Raw genomic sequence first — 17,575 nt, forward strand, 5'->3', positions numbered from 1 at the left:
CTAAGCTAATGATCTTGTGTATTTCCTGAGGGTCTTCTCTTTGCAGGCTGGGTATCAATTGAGAGCAAGCATGGACTCCTTAGCTTATCCCAGAAGGCACAGAGCAGAAGACAAATATGCTAACATGAAAAATGACCATTCATGCTCCAAGGCAGATTTGTGCAAAGTTCTAGGCAGAAAGCCATAGCCTGGTTGTCTCCTAGGAAAAGAGGATTGCTTAAAAAAAAAAACTTGTACTATTGTACTACTGAAGTGAGCTGACAGTGTGCAGACTGTGGCTACACAGTGCCTTTCTACTCATGGCAATTTTGCATGGCCCTTCAGTGATGTTACAAATATCCAAATGGCCTTTGGCATAAAATAGTTTCCCATCCCTACTCTAGAAAGTGGATCTGATCATAGCACAACACTGAACATTCATGGCATACCAGAGTACATGAGACACCTGTATGCAGGGTGCAGCCACATTTCTAGTCAGAGCATTCAAACCCTGTCTTACCTAATCACCTGAGGCTTAAAACAAAATAAAACAAAAACACCAAAAGACATGGCTCAGATGTTATTCCAATTCACATGTTCAAAATGGAGCTGGGAACCTGTTATCTGAGTCCTTTTATAGGCAATGTCCAGAACACAAATACAAATACAAACTCAGTAGTTGAGTGGTATTCTAGAGCAGAAGGAAGAGGGACAAGAGGTGATTGCTAACAACTACAGCTCCTTGCTGCTGAGCTAAAAATGTTGTGGAATTATATAGTGGTGATAGTTGTATAGCTTTGTAATAAGCTAAAACCCACGGAATTTGGGTTCTTTAAAAGGGTGAAATTATATTATGTGAATAACTCCTCAAAAGATGTTATGTGAACCCTAAATACAGAACAAAAAAGGACAGAACTGGGCATCTACTTGTTGTTGTTGTTGTTAATGCCACAGGTGGTTGGAAGGCAAAAGCAGGTTGAGAACCAAGTGCTTACGTCATAAATTATTTCCAGCTTCTCTGAGGATTAAGGACTTAGCTCTGAGAAGTAGGTGAGAATGTGGTTTCTGTAAATCTTGAACATGAGAAGCCCTGAGTTTTCAAGCACTGCCAGGCTTTCCTTCTTGCCAGGCACTAGACATGGAAAGTCAACTCAAATGCAGCTCTGCTCAGATGTGAATCCCTCGGTGCCTTTGCTGTGGTAAGAAATACTGCTGCTAGCAATACAACAGGCAACCCAAAGATCTCAGTTGAATTTCCCCTCCTTCCCCTCCCTCTCGAGTCTTGTGAGTGTAGAATGAATGGTAATTAATCAGAAATAGGCTCCCCAGAGTACTTGGAGAAATGAGAATGCAGTGGTTGGGGGGATGGCCTTGCCTGGAACAAGCCTTGGAAAGAACAGTGAGTTGGCGGCCCACAGTGAAGCCCTCTGTCTTGTAGGGCTCAGACAGCATCATGCTCCCAGGAAAAGCTGGATGTGCGTAACTGGAACATCCCAACAGGCCCTGTGGCTCTAGAGAACCCCAGTAGACAGTTCTTGCTCTGAATTCAGTGTGTTATACAAACCAACAGGAAATAAGTCACCCCGATAACAGACTCATAGCTCAAAATGTTAATAAGAACACCCCGGTGCTCTGAACGGGAATTTAGCTCAATGGTACCACGGAAAGCGGTGAGAGGAAGTGTGAAGTCTTCTGCCTCTGTGGCCATCACAAGCTAATCACAATCTCCTCTTCTGGACCTGGAAACTCCAGTTACTGAGAATCTTGATAGGGACCTTTGGCATGTATTGCTGTGTTGAACTGTCCACCTGATCCATGGTTACTACTGGCTTTGGATGTGGACAGTTGGAGTGCTGGGATGAAATCTGTGTTTTCTTTTCCCTGAGAACATGGTCCATGCACATCTGTGGGACAGGTCACCCTGGTCTCAAAGCCCCTCTCAGACATCGCTAAGAATGCCCTCCTAAGCATGCCGTGAGGCTTCTTCTCTTTGGCTGTCGGTGCCTCCCACCCACAGACTCAGTGTCCCACCTGTGCTCACAGCTGACCTAAAAGCACAGGCCCTGTATGAAAAAAGTGTGAAGCAGGAAGAGCTTCTATCCAGTGCACGTACCAGTGGTACAGCGGGGGAGCTTAACAGTTGCTGATGTGCCTATTTGGAAGAGAAATGAGACACCAAGATAAATGGTGGAGTAGTTGTGAGGATGTGAGGAAACAGAACAGGGACAAAAGCAGGATGGAAAAAAAACAAGGGGAGAGAAACTAAGCAAAAAAGAAAAGCTGTATGGGGCTCGGCAGAGGGGGGGAGGTGGGGGAGGCTGTTGTTTCTACCAGTATTAGGGTAAACTACAAATCAAATAGCCCAAGACTACTGATATCAAATATGGCACTTGCACTACATCAAAAAACTATAATTAACAGCTAATTTATTTGAGGGAGGAAGTAAGTTTCCTTATCCCAAATAAACACATTATGAAAGCAAAGACTAGATCATCCCCCAACACACACCACAGGAGTGAAAATTGAGTCTTTGAAAAAAAGGATAACTACAAATCTGCATCAAAGACTAAAACCATGTATGAAGTCGAGGGCTCAACAAACCTAGGTGGAGATTTAATCTGTGGAAGAGAACTCTTCCTTTCAGATCTACTGCGGGGCCACTCTGAAAAAGGTGTTTCTGAACCTTAATTGTGCTAGCCAGATGTGGGATTGATGAATGAGAACCAGGAGAGGTGCACCAAACCCTTCCGCACTTGACTGAGCACAGTCCCACAGGAGGCAGAGTGATGTGTGAGGAGCAACCCTGGCTTTCTTGAATCCAGGGATCTGTCCTCTCTTCTGTCTCCATGTGAACTCCATCCGAAAGGTGTTCCTTTGCATCTGGAGAGAGATGTACACCATAAAAATCCCCTGAAAGGTGCATATGGCCAACAAGTGTGTGCACACTGGGAGCATGGCTGGGATGAGTTCATAGGGTGTTTAAGCAGGGCATGGAATGTTGGTGATCAGGACAATGCAATTGCCTAATTTGAGTCACCTTAGACAAACCACCCTGTCCCTGTAAATTGAGTTTTCTCACCTGTAAAAAAGGAGAGGTTGTAAATTCAAACCAAGTAAGGGCTGTGGGCCATTCAGGGAGCTATAGCGATCTCTCTACTTTGTTGCTGCAGGAAGCCAGAAATCTACAACCTGGGTGGCTTTTATGTGTAGGCATAGAAAACATAAGTGCATGTGGAAAACATACATATTTTCAAACGTTGGAAAACTCTGATTAATACTGCAAGCATCTAGAGGGAGGGAGGAAGGGAAAGAGAGAGAGAGAGAGAGAGAGAGAGAGAGAGAGAGAGAGAGAGAGAGAGAGAGAGAAACATCTCTGGAATGAAAACAGCCACAGGGCAAGGTCCCTGGATAAGATACTGGATGATTTAATGAGAGATTCTCTCAGCTATCTTCTTCCTAAACTCCTCAAATACATGAAGTACATTGGCAGAGAAGCTGTAAATCATCTCTGGACTGAGTCTTAAGTGTGGCTGGTCACTGGGTAACCAGCTGGATCACCTGGTTTTCAGGGTTTGTGCCAGCTCAACAGTCATGACTTCAACATTTTTGACTAGCTGGGAATAAACTGCCATTGGCAACCCACATTAAAAACAGCCTATTTTGGTGCAAAAAGTTTTTGAAATCCAAGCATATAAGAAGTCTTTTTTTAAAATCTGTGAAATAATTATGCATGGTTATAAAAATGTCTGATGCCAAAATAAACTACTTTTTAATTCTACTTTTGCACAAACATTTTGATATATCCTCATACAATGGTTCCTCTATTCAGACACATTGAAGGTCCAACAAATGAGCAGGGAAATCAGCAAAGCCTGCTTACACAAGTGGGAAAAGGGAGCAAATGTTGTGGTACAGTGGGTAAAACCAAGGCTTGGGACATCTGTGTCCCATATTAGGATGCGGGTTTAAGTCCTGCTGTTGTGTTTCTAATTCAGCTTCCTGCTAATGTGGCTGGGAAGCAGCAGATGATGGTTTGGGTACTGGGGACCCTGCCACTCAATGGGGAGATATGAATGGAGTTCTGGCCTCCTGACTTGAACCTGACTCAAGACTGGTTGTTGTGACCATTTAGGAAGTGGTTCAGCAGGAGGAAGATCTGTCTTTGTCTCTCTATCCCTGACTGTCTCCCTCCCTCCTACTACCATTCTGTCATTTGAATAAATAAATCCTAGGAAAAAAAAGAAATGAAAATTTTATCTATTCTGTGAGCTTTCCTTTGAGTTTCTCTACAACACCTCTGTCTCTGTCATTCTTGGTCTAACCCCATAATCCATGCATTAATTAATAAGTTGAAGAAGACTTCCCTTTGGAATCTGTACCTGTGCAGGCCTCCCAATCAAAATATAAGACCAGCTCATAACTGTTTGTCATTATGACATGTTACTGGGAAGAGCTCAGATTGATGCCCTTTGGATCCGATGACCAGAGCAGTCACCTGCTCTACCGGGGCATTATAAAACTGTCCCCAGAGAGCAGTGTTGTGAGGAATAAAGCTGCAAGGTTTTTCTGTCACTTTAAAAATCGACAATTTACCGTAATTTGGTTGTGACTTAACAATGCTTTTAAAAGAGAAAGTAAATGGCTCATAAAGTCTGGTGACCTAGTCGTTCCTGCGGGCTTCACCAGGCTCTCCGTGAGCTGGCATGCTTCATGTACACCAGCCCTCGCAGAGAAAACTGGAGACTGATATGCTATCGGTGCCACTGTCCTCACCACTCCTTCCTCCAGCTGTCCTTCTATGACTTACTCTTTCACTCTTCATTCTTTCTCTTCTCTTTCCTCAACAATGAAAGCTGAAAGGCGGTGCAAATTTCAGTCTTTCCTTAAAAACCCCAGACAGAGAGACAGCGTGTCACCCATATTTATGAGCTTTAAATGGCTTTTATCAAAGTGAGGTCACACTAATTCACACCAGAGCTGTCATAAATACAAATGACTCGACATAGGCTGCAACAAGCCTTTGGGGAAAATTATATGATGTGCGGTTGCAGTTATGGTATATCACACGAGGAGCTCATATATTTCCATTGGCAAGGTAATCTTATCCTTCAGAGGACTCTAATAGGTGCAAAGGGCTGGTAAGTCAGGGGTGAGATGGGCACATGCCTAATGAGAAGGGAACCCCTTTGCTGGATGCTGAAGAGCAGCTTGTTCCTAGGAAGGAGGTAATTGATGGAATTGTTAATATTTTATATGGATTTCCTTATTTGGAATCAATTAATTAATTATGAGACTAGTTGATAGCACACTGGACTAGCAGTCAAGAGACTATAACTCTAGCACTAAATGACACTACATGACTTTGGCCATGGATTGATTAAAATATATCCATACTTTTTTGGTACTCTTCTGATGAAAAGGTGGAACCCCTTGCATCTCCCCTTGACTCTGAGCTAGTTTTAGTGGCTTCTTTCTAGAAAATAAATTGTGGCATAACTGAGGTATATGATCTCCAAGACAACCATAGAGGCAATAAGGTTTCCTCTTTGGATCAATTGCTCTAAGAAATCCAGAGGTCACATTTTGAGATCAACCCCATAGAGAGGTCTATGTGGCAAAGACCTAAGGCCTCCTGCCAAGAGCCAACACTTACCACTAGTGAGCAAATGCCGTACCTTGGAAGAGGAAGCAACAAATTCGTCAAGCAGGCCAACATCTTCAGTTCTGGCCAATAATTGTCTTGACCGCAACATCATGAGATTTAGCCCCTCAAAAAACCAGCTGAATTGCTCCAATTAAAACAGAGTCCCTGGACTTAATGATGTCCCAACACTGACCTTTTTTTAAGGAAAAAAAAAAACCTAAGTAACTCCAAATGTACAGTCAGCATTCCCTACTACTGCCATAGATGCACTCATGTTCTAAAATAATTGTAACAATTTTTAAAAAGTCATTAGCAGTTTTGGGATCTGGAAATGTCAGTTGGGCTATTTCTTCATCCCCGTTCCTCTCTTTACTTCACCTGCCTGGCTCCTGTACAGCAAAACCAAAGACAATTCCTTTTAAACAGCTAGTGAGACCTGGGCAAGACAAAGAGGAATATTTCAGCTTAGAAAATGTCATTCCAAAAAGTGATGAATCTCGGCTAGAAGAGGCCAGGCCATGCTGAAGGAGCACTAGCACTGATCAGTTTTTATAACCTATCGCATAAAGAGAGTTAAAGATGAGCCATACTTAAACTGAGTCCTTTTGCAAAAGAGGTGATCTGCCAAGCATGGAGCTCTTTCAATGCAGCACCACAGCATTGGGAGGTCATGGTGTTAGAGTGGAGGTGGAACCAAAATACTTACCACTGTTTAACTGCAAAAACCAGGACCAAGAAGTGAATTCCTCTGAATTGGAGTCTACATTTGAGAAAACAAATTGTGTCTGCTATAGTGAATACAGATAGTAGAGGTCAGAAGTCTTACAAAGAGCAGAGTGCACATTACAGAGGGCCATGTCCTGGGATCACAGGCACCCATGACGAGAATCAGCATAGGAGAAAACTAAACCAAATGAATGAGTAAAGTAAAAAGCCATATGGATCAAGAGAGTGACTTGTACCCAGGGTGAACCTCTTATGTTTTTCTGTTCCTGCTGTCAACAAAAGTCGGAGCTTATTACAATTGTTCTCCATCTGTTCATCCTAGGGAGATCTAAACAACTCAGCACAAGTCCCAGGGATGCAGTAAATGTCAAGGCTGAACCCAGCTCCATTCATCCATCAACTCATTCAACAAGTACTTATCACACAGGTACCCTTGAACACCATCCTGAGCAAGGATTCGTATGCTGATTGTAAGTGCGCTTATCATACTTCTATCGGCTGTCCTCTTGCCTGGATGCTCCTATTTTGTCCTTAATTTCATGACATAGCCACAGGCAGTCTGAGCAGCCCTATGATACTGCCCATTTGCCTCAAATTCAGTGTTATCTTCAGTGCTGGCAGCTGTACTATAAAGAATAGGTCAAGATTCCCAAAAGAACAGCAGCTCTCTAACAGCAGGTCCCCTTCCCTGGTCCCACATCACCTACAGCAATAGCCGAGCCCAGTGGTTACCCAAAAAGCCAGTGTGTGCCAATGGGCAAGCTCCACAGCAGCAGTGACAGGACTTTCCTTGCCCCCTCAGATCATGTCCCCTTCCTCCCATACCCACTTATCAGTTTTCCCGTGCTTTGGATGTGACAGAGTGGAGGGAAGTGATGCGGGTCCCGCGCAGTAACGGCTGCCTCCGCACTCTGGAGTCCCACTCAAAGGAGCACAGCGTTTGTGGTTCATTCACATGCCTTAGCTGTCGAAGCCACAAGAGAATTTCAGACACCTCAGGAGCAACCTTTAAAGGTCTCTCATCTGTCTATTCTCTAATACTTAATTTTTCAGAAAGAAGCAATGAGAAAATGGGTTTTCTTTTTAAGATATTAAGAGAATCACTCATCGCTGAGAAGTCACATCAGGGTCTCATCCTTCATACGGACAGTTGAGTGTGTCTCAGCCTGAGAGAGCCTGATTATTAGTTTTAAAGAGCTTATTTCATCCTCTTAAAAATGGGACCAGTTCATCTTCGTCACATCTATCTTTGCGTGGTTCCTGTATGCCACAACAACTGTCAGCTCCAGGCATTATATTATTAAGGTGTGTGTGTGTGTGTGTGTGTGTGTGTTGTGTGTGTGTGTAAGGGGGTCCTCCTGCCTAGGTGTGCAGATTTCCAAAGGGACAAACAATGAGGTTCAGAGCATAGGTAATTAATGCTGCTGATTGTTTACATGTTCATTTGCATCAAGGAAGATCTGGGAATACACTTGCCATTCAGCCATCCCAGAGCCCACTGACTGGAGGAAGGAGGCACTGGGGTTAGGACCCTGCCTTCTAAGCAGCAGTGTAAAGTCCTTGAAGTAAGTCACCCACCCAGGGGTTGCGTGAAGTGAATCCCACCACCCTAAGCTTCTGCCACCCTCACATTCGAGAATCTTCCTTGCTTTGGCCAGGTGACACACGCACAACTGCAGAAAGGATGATAGAAGGTTCTGGGACATGGAAAAAGAGCTGCTGTGTATTTGTCAGACTCCTTTTCATTCTGTTCTGAATGAAAGCAAAGGCAGAGCTAAAATATCACCTAAAAGAAAAGGTACTCTTATCTCCTTCATTACCATTTATTGAAGCCTACAATAACCATCAGTGAGAAGACACAGCATCTGGAGCAAGGTCAGCAGGATACTGAATGTCAGAGCTCAAGCAGCAGATAACCAACGAGAGACAAACATACTGAGATAGACGATGATATGAAAGAGATGATATACTGCTAAACTAAATGCAGTGGGCTGTCAGAGATGGCAACACAGACATGTTTCTTGGATGACTGAGGAAGCTAAAAGGTAGAGCCATGCATGGGGTATATTTGGCAGAGGGATTGGAGGAAAATCCTTGACCTTGGGAGCATGTTCATTTCAGAAAGGAGGAGGGAAGGTCCATCAGACATGAACCAGCAAGAGAAGCTAGAAACCAAACGATGCTGGCGATGAGACGGGAGAATCATAAACCAAGCACACCTGGCCTTTGACGAGAGCCCACTGGGCTATTTAGCTAAATTTCTCTAGGTGTGCCTAGAAAAAGGAGTGTGTTTGCACATGTGCCTGAATACACCCATGGCTCAGGGGCAGGTAATCAGAAATGACAGCTAATCCAAACGAAATTTAGCATCTGTGTCTGTCTTTGTGTATTGATATTTGTTGTTCAGGAAACGTAGGACTGGCAAGATTTTTCCACAAATAAAATGCCTCTAAGCAATGCATGAGGAAGAGCTGGGTAGTTGTCACTCCAACTTCATGCCTGCAGAAAATGACGTAACCTCACTTCCCAGGCCAAGGCACAATATCTGCCTGGGGGAGAATGTTGAGACTAGGTCTGTCTCCATACCCAACCCACATGATGAAGATAACAGGGAAGTAATAATTGTGGAAAGAACACATTCTCTTAATTTCTGTAGGATTTAAGTAAATAATGATCTCATATTCATTATTAGGGATATTTTCTATGGAATAAAATATATACATTACAATATATGATTTAGAAATACGAAATTTACTATGGATGGAATCATAATGCTAATAATTTCTTCATTAAAAGATTGATTTATTTCAGTTTGAAATGCAGAGTTGAGAAAGAGAGAAGGTGGTGGGGAGGATCTTCCATCTGTTGGTCCATTCCTCAAATGGCTGCAATGGCTGGAGCTGGGCTGATCTAAAACCAGGAGTCAGGAGCTTCTTCCCAGTCTTCCACATGGGTTCAGGGGCCCAATCACTTGGTTCATCTTCTCTTGCTTTCTCCAACCACTAGCAGGAAGCCAAATAGGAAGTTGTGCAGCAGGGATTCAAACTGGCACCGCTTGAAATGCTGGCACCGGGCCCAGCGGCGTGGCCTAGCGGCCAAAGTCCTCGCCTTGAAAGCCCCGGGATCCCATATGGGCGCTGGTTCTAATCCCGGCAGCTCCACTTCCCATCCAGCTCCCTGCTTGTGGCCTGGGAAAGCAGTCGAGGACGGCCCAAAGCTTTGGGACCCTGCACCCGCGTGGGAGACCCGGAAGAGTTTTCTGGTTCCCGGCATCGGATCGGCGTCCACCGGGCCCATTGTGGCTCACTTGGGGAGTGAAACATCGGATGGAAGATCTTTCTCTCTGTCTCTCCTCCTCTCTGTATATCCGGCTTTCCAGTAATAATAAAATCTCAAAAAAAAAAAAAAAAAGTCTAGATTCTCCCCAAATGGGTGACAATCCCAAAACAAAAAACAAAAAACAACAAAAAAAGAAATGCTGGCACCACAAGTAGAGGCCTAAGCAGCTAAGCTGTAACACCCATCCCAAAGCTGATAATTTTCTAGAGACAATTGTGCTTGAAGCTGGGAGAGCCCAGAACCCTCAGAAAGGCCCAGCAACACTCCTGGAGCCAAGATCAAGCATTCTTGCTCTGTACTGAGAACACGCTTTCTCTTGTCCTTGCACAGTCGATGCCAGCTGGAGGAAGGCAGGTATAAAAGACTGCCTTATTGAAACAGGGACTGTCTCCATGGCTTTTCTGTGGTGACCACCAGTGCTGCTGGTTTCTGAAGCATTAAAAAAGCTTGAATCTCTGGAGTGCACCCTCTCATGCCCTCTTCACAACCTTTCCTTGGGGTTGAAGAGCATAAACCACTCAAAAAAGGAACAAACCACCACCACCAACAAGAAGAACCAAAACAACAACAACAACAACCACAACAACCACATGGAAAGACTATAAAGAAATGAAAATGGACAACGAGAAAACCATGTATATGTAGGTGCGCAAAAATGCAGGGACATGAGCCACACATACAAGGCTCCAAAGACTGGATATGACCAAAGAAGCTATTAAAAGCTGAGCAAAACCCACTTGCTATAGGAGCAGGAGAACTGAAGCACCTATCTTAGTAAGTCCAGTACCTGGTTTCCTTTTTATTATCTACCAAACCAACGACCAGATATTTGTATTGGTGTATAATTTCCCAAACTACTATTGAGATCCAACATAACACACTACGAAGAAATAGCTTGAAATAGTGGGTGGGCTAGGATCGCCAGGAGTCTTCAGAGAATCATTCCAGAGGAGGAAAGGTGGGGACTCAAGATTCCCACAGAAAAGGCCAAGTGGAAAAGCCTCCTGACTTCATAGCTCTGGGTATTAAAACAAATACAGCCAGGCTGGGCCTGCAAGGCCTTTGGATCTCATCCATTCTACGGTTGTAACCATTGACACCCTCTCTTGGGCAGCAGTAATTCTAGAACAGATGTGTGCTAGACAGAATTGAACTAAGAAGTCTGGTCTCCTGAAAAAATAAAGGAGGCCATGAGGAGGAAAGCGAAGAATGAAAATTTGACTGCAGCATGTTTATAAAAAAGCTGATATGTAACTCAATGTTTGTGGAAACTTTGCTGGTTTGTTTAGCGACTGAAACCAAATTGGAAACATGTGAAGAATGTAAATATCACTTACAAATTTTTTTCAAAGAACACTTATGAAGATGAAGAAAGTGATGACTATGAATATGCTCTGAAAAGCACAAGGTATTGTTTCAATGGAAAGCCCAAGGTGTCCTGCAATTACTTGCTGTAAGAGATGTTCCTGCATGGACTCCCTTGACTGCCAGCATCTCCTACCAGGCCTTTGCTCAACTGCAGGAAGGCTCCCAGATCAGAAGACTTCCCACTGGAACTGGGCTCAATTTTTCATCCTTAGATATTCTTACTCTAGATTTTACCCTCGGGCCTTCTTTTAAAAATGCAAATGCTTCTAGGAAGGCTGACACGCTTAACTAATTCATTGCAAGGCTTGGAGAACAGGTTGCCGAGCTGACACTAAGTTGGTCTGGAAGACAGTGCTGCTCCAGCTTGGCAATATGAACTTGGCAAGGAAACCATTTGACCTTTAAGGGGCCTTGGCATCTTCAGACGGGAAAGGAACACCAAATTCTAAAATGAGTAGTCTTGATGTATCTGAGAAAGCAGGGGACAATCCGTGAAATCTGAATATCAGATACAAAACAATGCTCTCCAAGTTAAGTATTCATGAGAGACAAATGTATTTGTGGGAGTCTGTCATTTTATTTGCTAAATCTTGATCAGACGAGCCTTTCTCTGGAGAGAAAAATTCTAAGCCAGGCACCAGCAGTGAATGAAAAATATTGAGCTCAGGAAGCAGGGGGAATGAGCAGGCAGGCTGTCAGGCAGAATGCGACCTCCTTCACAGCTCTGCAAGGGTTTGGCTTGGTGCAATGACATTTATAAAGTGCACCTCACCCCAGGGCCTCAGTGAGATGCAAGAGCTGTCAGAGTCCCTCTTGGAAGAGAGTGGGCCCCAGGGACAGCTGTCCAGAGCACTGAGTATCTACGTCCCCGTAGTAACCTACCCCTCTGTTGCTCTGCCCGGCGCGATGTCCTTCCAACAGCATAACCTGCATCACATCTGCTTCCTGCATACCCTTCAACTGCTCTGCTCTGACACCAGTTCCCCTCCCCAAAGGCCTCTTTGACCTCCAACCTCACACTTCACCAGCCAGACTGAGCCAGTCCTCTTTCCTCTGCTTAGAGTATAGCTCCTCTTTCCAAGTATTTAGGACTCCACTGTCCTCAGACAACCAGTCCGGGCACCCTTTTCTTCCTCCTTTCCATTTATGGCATCTCTACTGGTCTCTCCCAGACTTGTGATGCCTCTGTATTTTAGGGTTGAGTATCCCCTGCCCCCATTTGTTACTTTCTACCCAACTTCGGGAGCACAAGTTGATTCTGTCTTAATCATCTCTGAATCTGTAGCTCCTGCACCATCTCCTGACATTTGATGAGTGCACAGCAATGATTTGATTGACTAATTATTATTATGTTTCCTGGTCCCTTTTGACTGAGAACATCTGAAGAGGAACTGATGCTGTCTTCTCCATCTACATCTCTTCCGTCACCCCTGGGGGTCACAAATCATTTCTGAGTCTAGCCATCTTCTACCCACCCGACACATTCATCCTGCTTTGGTAGAGCTCTGGGCAAGCTCCACTTTGAACTCACAGTTGTGATGTGTCACATCATTTTATAACCTACACTGACAGTCTAGTCCACACTTACTTAGCAATTAACCATGAAGTTTCATGTACTATGTCTTGCCTTACGTAGTCATTCCAACTGGGAGTATTTCTACAGAAGGCCTAGATCACGCTTTTGTTGAGGGCAGAGTGAGTAAATAGATCTCCAGCCTCTGAGAGCTTATTTGAACAATGCAAAACTGAAGGCAACCCAGAGTTCAGCAGTATTATGCCTAGAAACCCAGCTACAGAGGCTCCTAGACATTGTGACAGGGTATATCCAGATACAACCATGGTGAGTTGGGAATACTATGAAGTTACAAACACATTGAACACTCATATACCCAACCCACCACATGTCTTAGCTTAGCACACCACAGAGTACCTATCAGCTCCTCTCATGATCATGGGGATGGCTGGGAACTGAGATGCATCACCAAGGCCCAACACAGGAGGAGCAGATCCTACCACATATGATCAGCTCAAGAATGGAAAGCAAACTCAGAGGTACAGTTTGTACTAAAGGCATGTTGCTTGATACCATTGTAATGTCAAATCTTTCTAAGAAAGGGACTATGTCATCTCCTTCTGAATGTGGAATCTAAAATCTTCCCCAACTTTCTGCAGGTCCTTGGAGTCCAGTCCTGCATTTGTCTTTTTTTATTTCTATTCTAATGGAAACCAAGATCTTCCTCTTTCCTCAGCCCCTTTTTACAGCTTCCTGCTCTCCTCTTGCCTACATCATAATTTTCAGCCTTTTCTTATATAAAGCAGTTTGTTTTCTTTCATGCCAGCATTTGCAGCCCTCACCTTTCATCTCACAAAGGAAGTATTTAACAAATGACCCCACGTTATCCCAGAAACAGTCTCAAAGTCAAATTTGTAATTTGAAAGATCTTTTCTCCTTTCCCGGTCTGAAAACACTATCACATGGAGTACGAGCTATGAGTCAGGGAAGCATGGGATAATGATTGACTACTTCTGACCCAGGAAATGTGGCATTCACAGATCGTGTTCTCAGGATTGAACATGACTAACCCTCTTTGCATGTCTGCCTTGTGGGCAGAAACCACTCGACACACTTCTGGCTTGCTCTTCTCAGACACTGCTACCTAGCCTCACAATTGTTTTGGGGGTTCGAAACACTCAGCCCTATTCCCCTGCTTCTCCTTGTCCATTTGTGAGATCTACATGATGCAGGAAGGCCATGGCTTCGGTGATCACACTTGCCTCTCCAGCCTTAAATACCTTCATCATGTTCCCCTGGGCCACACTCATATTCTTGACCTCCAACTACAGCAAAGAGCCACGCCCTTCCCACTCTCAACACTGGAGAGTAAGCAACTTTTGCCAGACACTGAGTAGCTTCCCTTGCTGCAGCAAGCTGCTTCTAGTAAAATCTGAACTGTGGCTTAAATTCAACCACTGTCAAAGCCAAGATGCTCAGACCTGATCTTGTATGAGAGACACTTGCAGAGCTCAGCCTCACATCCAGAGTGGATTGGAAGACCCGTGCAGGCCTGATGCTTGATGTTTCTCACATGCTCCCAGTGATGGGTCATACAAAGTTCTCACTTTCACGCTCAGCTTCCATTATACCCAGACCGTGGCATCTCAGACACTTCCACCCATCCGTTCAGCCCCAGTATCACCCCCGTGGTGTGGCAGCAGCCTCAGATGCAGCAGGGACAGGTCTAGAGTGAGGCCCTGCTCCAAGGGGCAGGCAGAGCCTGCAGCATGAATTTGTCTGTTGTGACTCAATACCAAACAAGAAAGTCTTCAGGGGCCGGGGTGCTGGGAAAGCTGAGACTAGACTCACAGAACAGCATGCATTTTGTATAACCAGCCTAAAGGGAGCAGGAGAGGGGTGGCCAGGCAGCTGTTTCTCATTCCTGGACGAACAGGGCCTGGGGAAGGGGACACCAAACACAGTGTTGCCTGCCAGGCCCCTGTAATCTGATTCTGAGGGCACACCAGTCTTTCCTCAGAGGGGCACAGTGAGGAGAGTGAAGCTGAGAAGGGAGGCGCAGTGCACAAGGGACCATCGTCAGCCACGTTCACAAACAGGCCCCAACTGGATTCGCGGAACCTGCAACTGAGTTGGGAATACAAACAGAAAAGACAACACTATACAAGGCCACACTAAGCAAGCTCTCTGGGAAGTCACTGAGCAGAAAATTGAATGTAACTTTCTCCAAATGATACACATTCGCTCTCCTTGCCGTACGTGGTGGGATGCTACACTCCATCTACAAGGAAGCGTTGAAACCAAGGAGACACTTCAAACTGGAGAAAACACGATGTACTGTTTTGCGTGACTCCAGACTATTGGAATGAATTCAAATCCTCAATATATAAGGTTTCTCCATCCTCCACCTCCAAGAGCACACAGTAACCTTCAGACTTCTTGCAACAGTTATGTTTTAAAACCAGTGTGTGGTTGTCTTGCATTCACTGTTCACAGAGGATGAGAACAACATTGCAATGCTGGCCAGGGAAGCAGAATAGTATCCCTAGTAACCCTGCTCTCTGAGGACTGCTCCACCCCATTTCCACCTGATCCAGTCCCAGAACTCAGTACAAAGTAAGACAATAAGCAGAAACATCCCCGTATAGGCAAAAAGAAAGTAGAAGTTCTTCATTGTGCTTGATGAAGCTGAAAACATCTTCCCCTCCACCTCTTTCTGTCCACTAACATCGTCCCTTTAGGGATACCTTTAAGATTTTATAGTAAAAGATCTATAAAACTGCAATCTGAAAAAAAGCCTTTGGAGGCCAGTTTACAAGTTTCATAGCTTGTGAAAATACAACCTATATTAAGTTTCTTCCATGCATAAAAATGAACCAGTTAAACTGCAGTAGCACGCACCTCAGTGAGTGTGTTCTATTATAATGCTTGCTGCTGTTCCCTGACCTTTGGTCAAAATAAGTGTCCTATGGTTAAGTCAGTTTGGGAAATGCTGTGCAGATTCTATTACCTTCTCTCTTTTCCTTTTTGTAGATTCACAGTACAGATTACAATACTGAAGACTCCAGGAAATTTCATCATGAAAACTCCAAAATGTTGTTCTTTTAAAATTACTTAGCTATTTGCTATTTGTACAACATAATGTGTACTAACATACAAGTGCCTTAGTATTTCTAAGTCATTTGGAAAATACTACAGTATATGCCAGTGTGTTCTCTTTTCAGAAGAGAATAATTCAAGGGAATCTTTTCATACTGATTCACATTATATTACTGAGGCCTTATGAGGTCTAAATTTTCCTCCAGCAAGCAGGGCAAAGCAGATCTAAAGACACTGGATATATAGAAATATCAGAAATGCAAGAAGCAAACTTTGAGCCACTTGATCTAGAACATGGCCAAAGTTTACAGGAAAGGGTACTGCAGGTGAAGGTAAGGCTGTCAGGGGAGTGAAAGTAAGGACTCAACCAATTCACCATAATGTTTTTCTGTTGCCGAAATTCAGTTTTGACTTTCAGAACTCTTATTTTCTCACAAGGTTAGTACTTTCCATGGCAAGGCTACTTTTCCAAATATTTTGGTGATCTCTATGCCAAAACCTAAGGCCAGACATACAGGTTACTAACGATGACATGAAATTAAAAATGGCAGCTTTAAAAACACATACATGGTCATAGTTATTCTTCTTATAGGGGAGTGCAGTGTGGAGTCTTTCTAGCCCTGGGATTTTACTAATTCTTTTTTTTTTTAAGAAACACACATTTCATGTGCAGTTTACTTAACAAGTTGAAATAAACTTAGTTTAGTTCCATTTCCTCAACAGAATTTAATATGATCAATAGAATTTTACTTGACCAAAGGTGAAAAAAATTAAGAGGCATAAATAATAGAGCAAACCAGCATTGTATACAATGATGTGCAGAAGTGGTGATCTTGACAGACAAGAAGTTACACTGTGAATCCAAGTTGATGGTAATATTGTAAAGTCCTATTTACAGCTTAAAAAAAAAAAACCTCAAATGCTTCCAAACTGGCCTTGCACTGGGAATCATTTCTTTTCCCCACCACTAAAGGCAAACCAGCCTTCTTAAAGGAATTAGAAAGGAACTTCACTGCTTTCCACCCTGTTCTAATTATCTGGTAGGTGTAACAAGAAAAATAGTCTTGTCTTGGCTCAGACTGCCACAACAAAATACCATAGGCCAGGTGGTTTCCACAGGAGAAACACATTTTCTCACAGTTCTGGAGGCTGGAATGTCTAAAGTCAAGGCTAAAGCAGGGCTTGTCCCTGTTGAGGACTCTTGCTCCCGACTGGCTGACAGCCACCTTCTCACTGTGTCCTCACACAGCGAAGAAGCTTCTCTGGTGCCTCATGTCACTAGGGCCACAAGCTCACAGATCGTGAGCCCCATTGTCATCAATGACAAGTGACAAGGACACAGGTAACCTGCCCCAGCACATTTTAGGAGAAGGAACATCCTAACCGCAGCCTCCTGCAGGCAACGGTGAGAATCAGCTTCATAAATCAGAAAGCACTGTGTTGGTCTTTCTTTGTCTAAAATCAGTAACTTGGAAATAACAAAGGGATTTTTCAATCAAGTTATGAACAATCAAAACAGCACATGCATAGTCTTGGAGCAGTACTTTGACAAGAGAATACATTCACTTAGGAATATAATAGGGTTTTTTCTCTGTTATGAAAAGTTACCATGAAGCCCACATTGGAGCATGGCAGGAAAAACCACTGTCTATGATACTGGAATACTCTGTAAGTACCAGTTCTTGTCCTGACTACTCAACTTTGGATTCGGTTCCATGCTAAGGTCCTGGGAAAGCAGCAGGAGATGACCCAGGTGTTTGGGCCTCTACTACTCATTTGGAAGACCTGGAGGAAGCTCCTGACTCCTGAATTCTGCCTGACTCAACATTGGCCATCTGAGAATAAACCAACAGCTGGAACATCTCTCCCTCTCTCTGTCTCCCTCTCTCTCTCACTCTGTCCCCCCC

At 44.0% G+C, this 17,575-nt stretch overlaps 1 protein-coding gene across 2 annotated transcripts in view; it reads right to left on the reverse strand.

Moving 5' to 3' along the window:
- The window catches only part of SETBP1 (SET binding protein 1), a 361,790-nt gene that overhangs the window by 207,679 nt on the left and 136,536 nt on the right, over nt 1-17,575 (reverse strand). Inside the window, exon 1 of one of the 2 annotated variants that reach the window (XM_058677177.1) lies at nt 4,787-4,892. The exons of the other annotated variant lie outside the window; for it this stretch is intronic. Coding sequence (XP_058533160.1) covers nt 4,787-4,801 — 15 coding nt within the window. The 5' untranslated portion in view covers nt 4,802-4,892. Of the gene's footprint in view, nt 1-4,786; nt 4,893-17,575 lie in introns of those variants that run through there. 2 annotated transcript variants of the gene reach the window in all.

Source organism: Ochotona princeps, chromosome 18, assembly GCF_030435755.1.
Source record: "Ochotona princeps isolate mOchPri1 chromosome 18, mOchPri1.hap1, whole genome shotgun sequence".
In the NCBI taxonomy this organism is placed as follows: Eukaryota; Metazoa; Chordata; class Mammalia; order Lagomorpha; family Ochotonidae; genus Ochotona; species Ochotona princeps.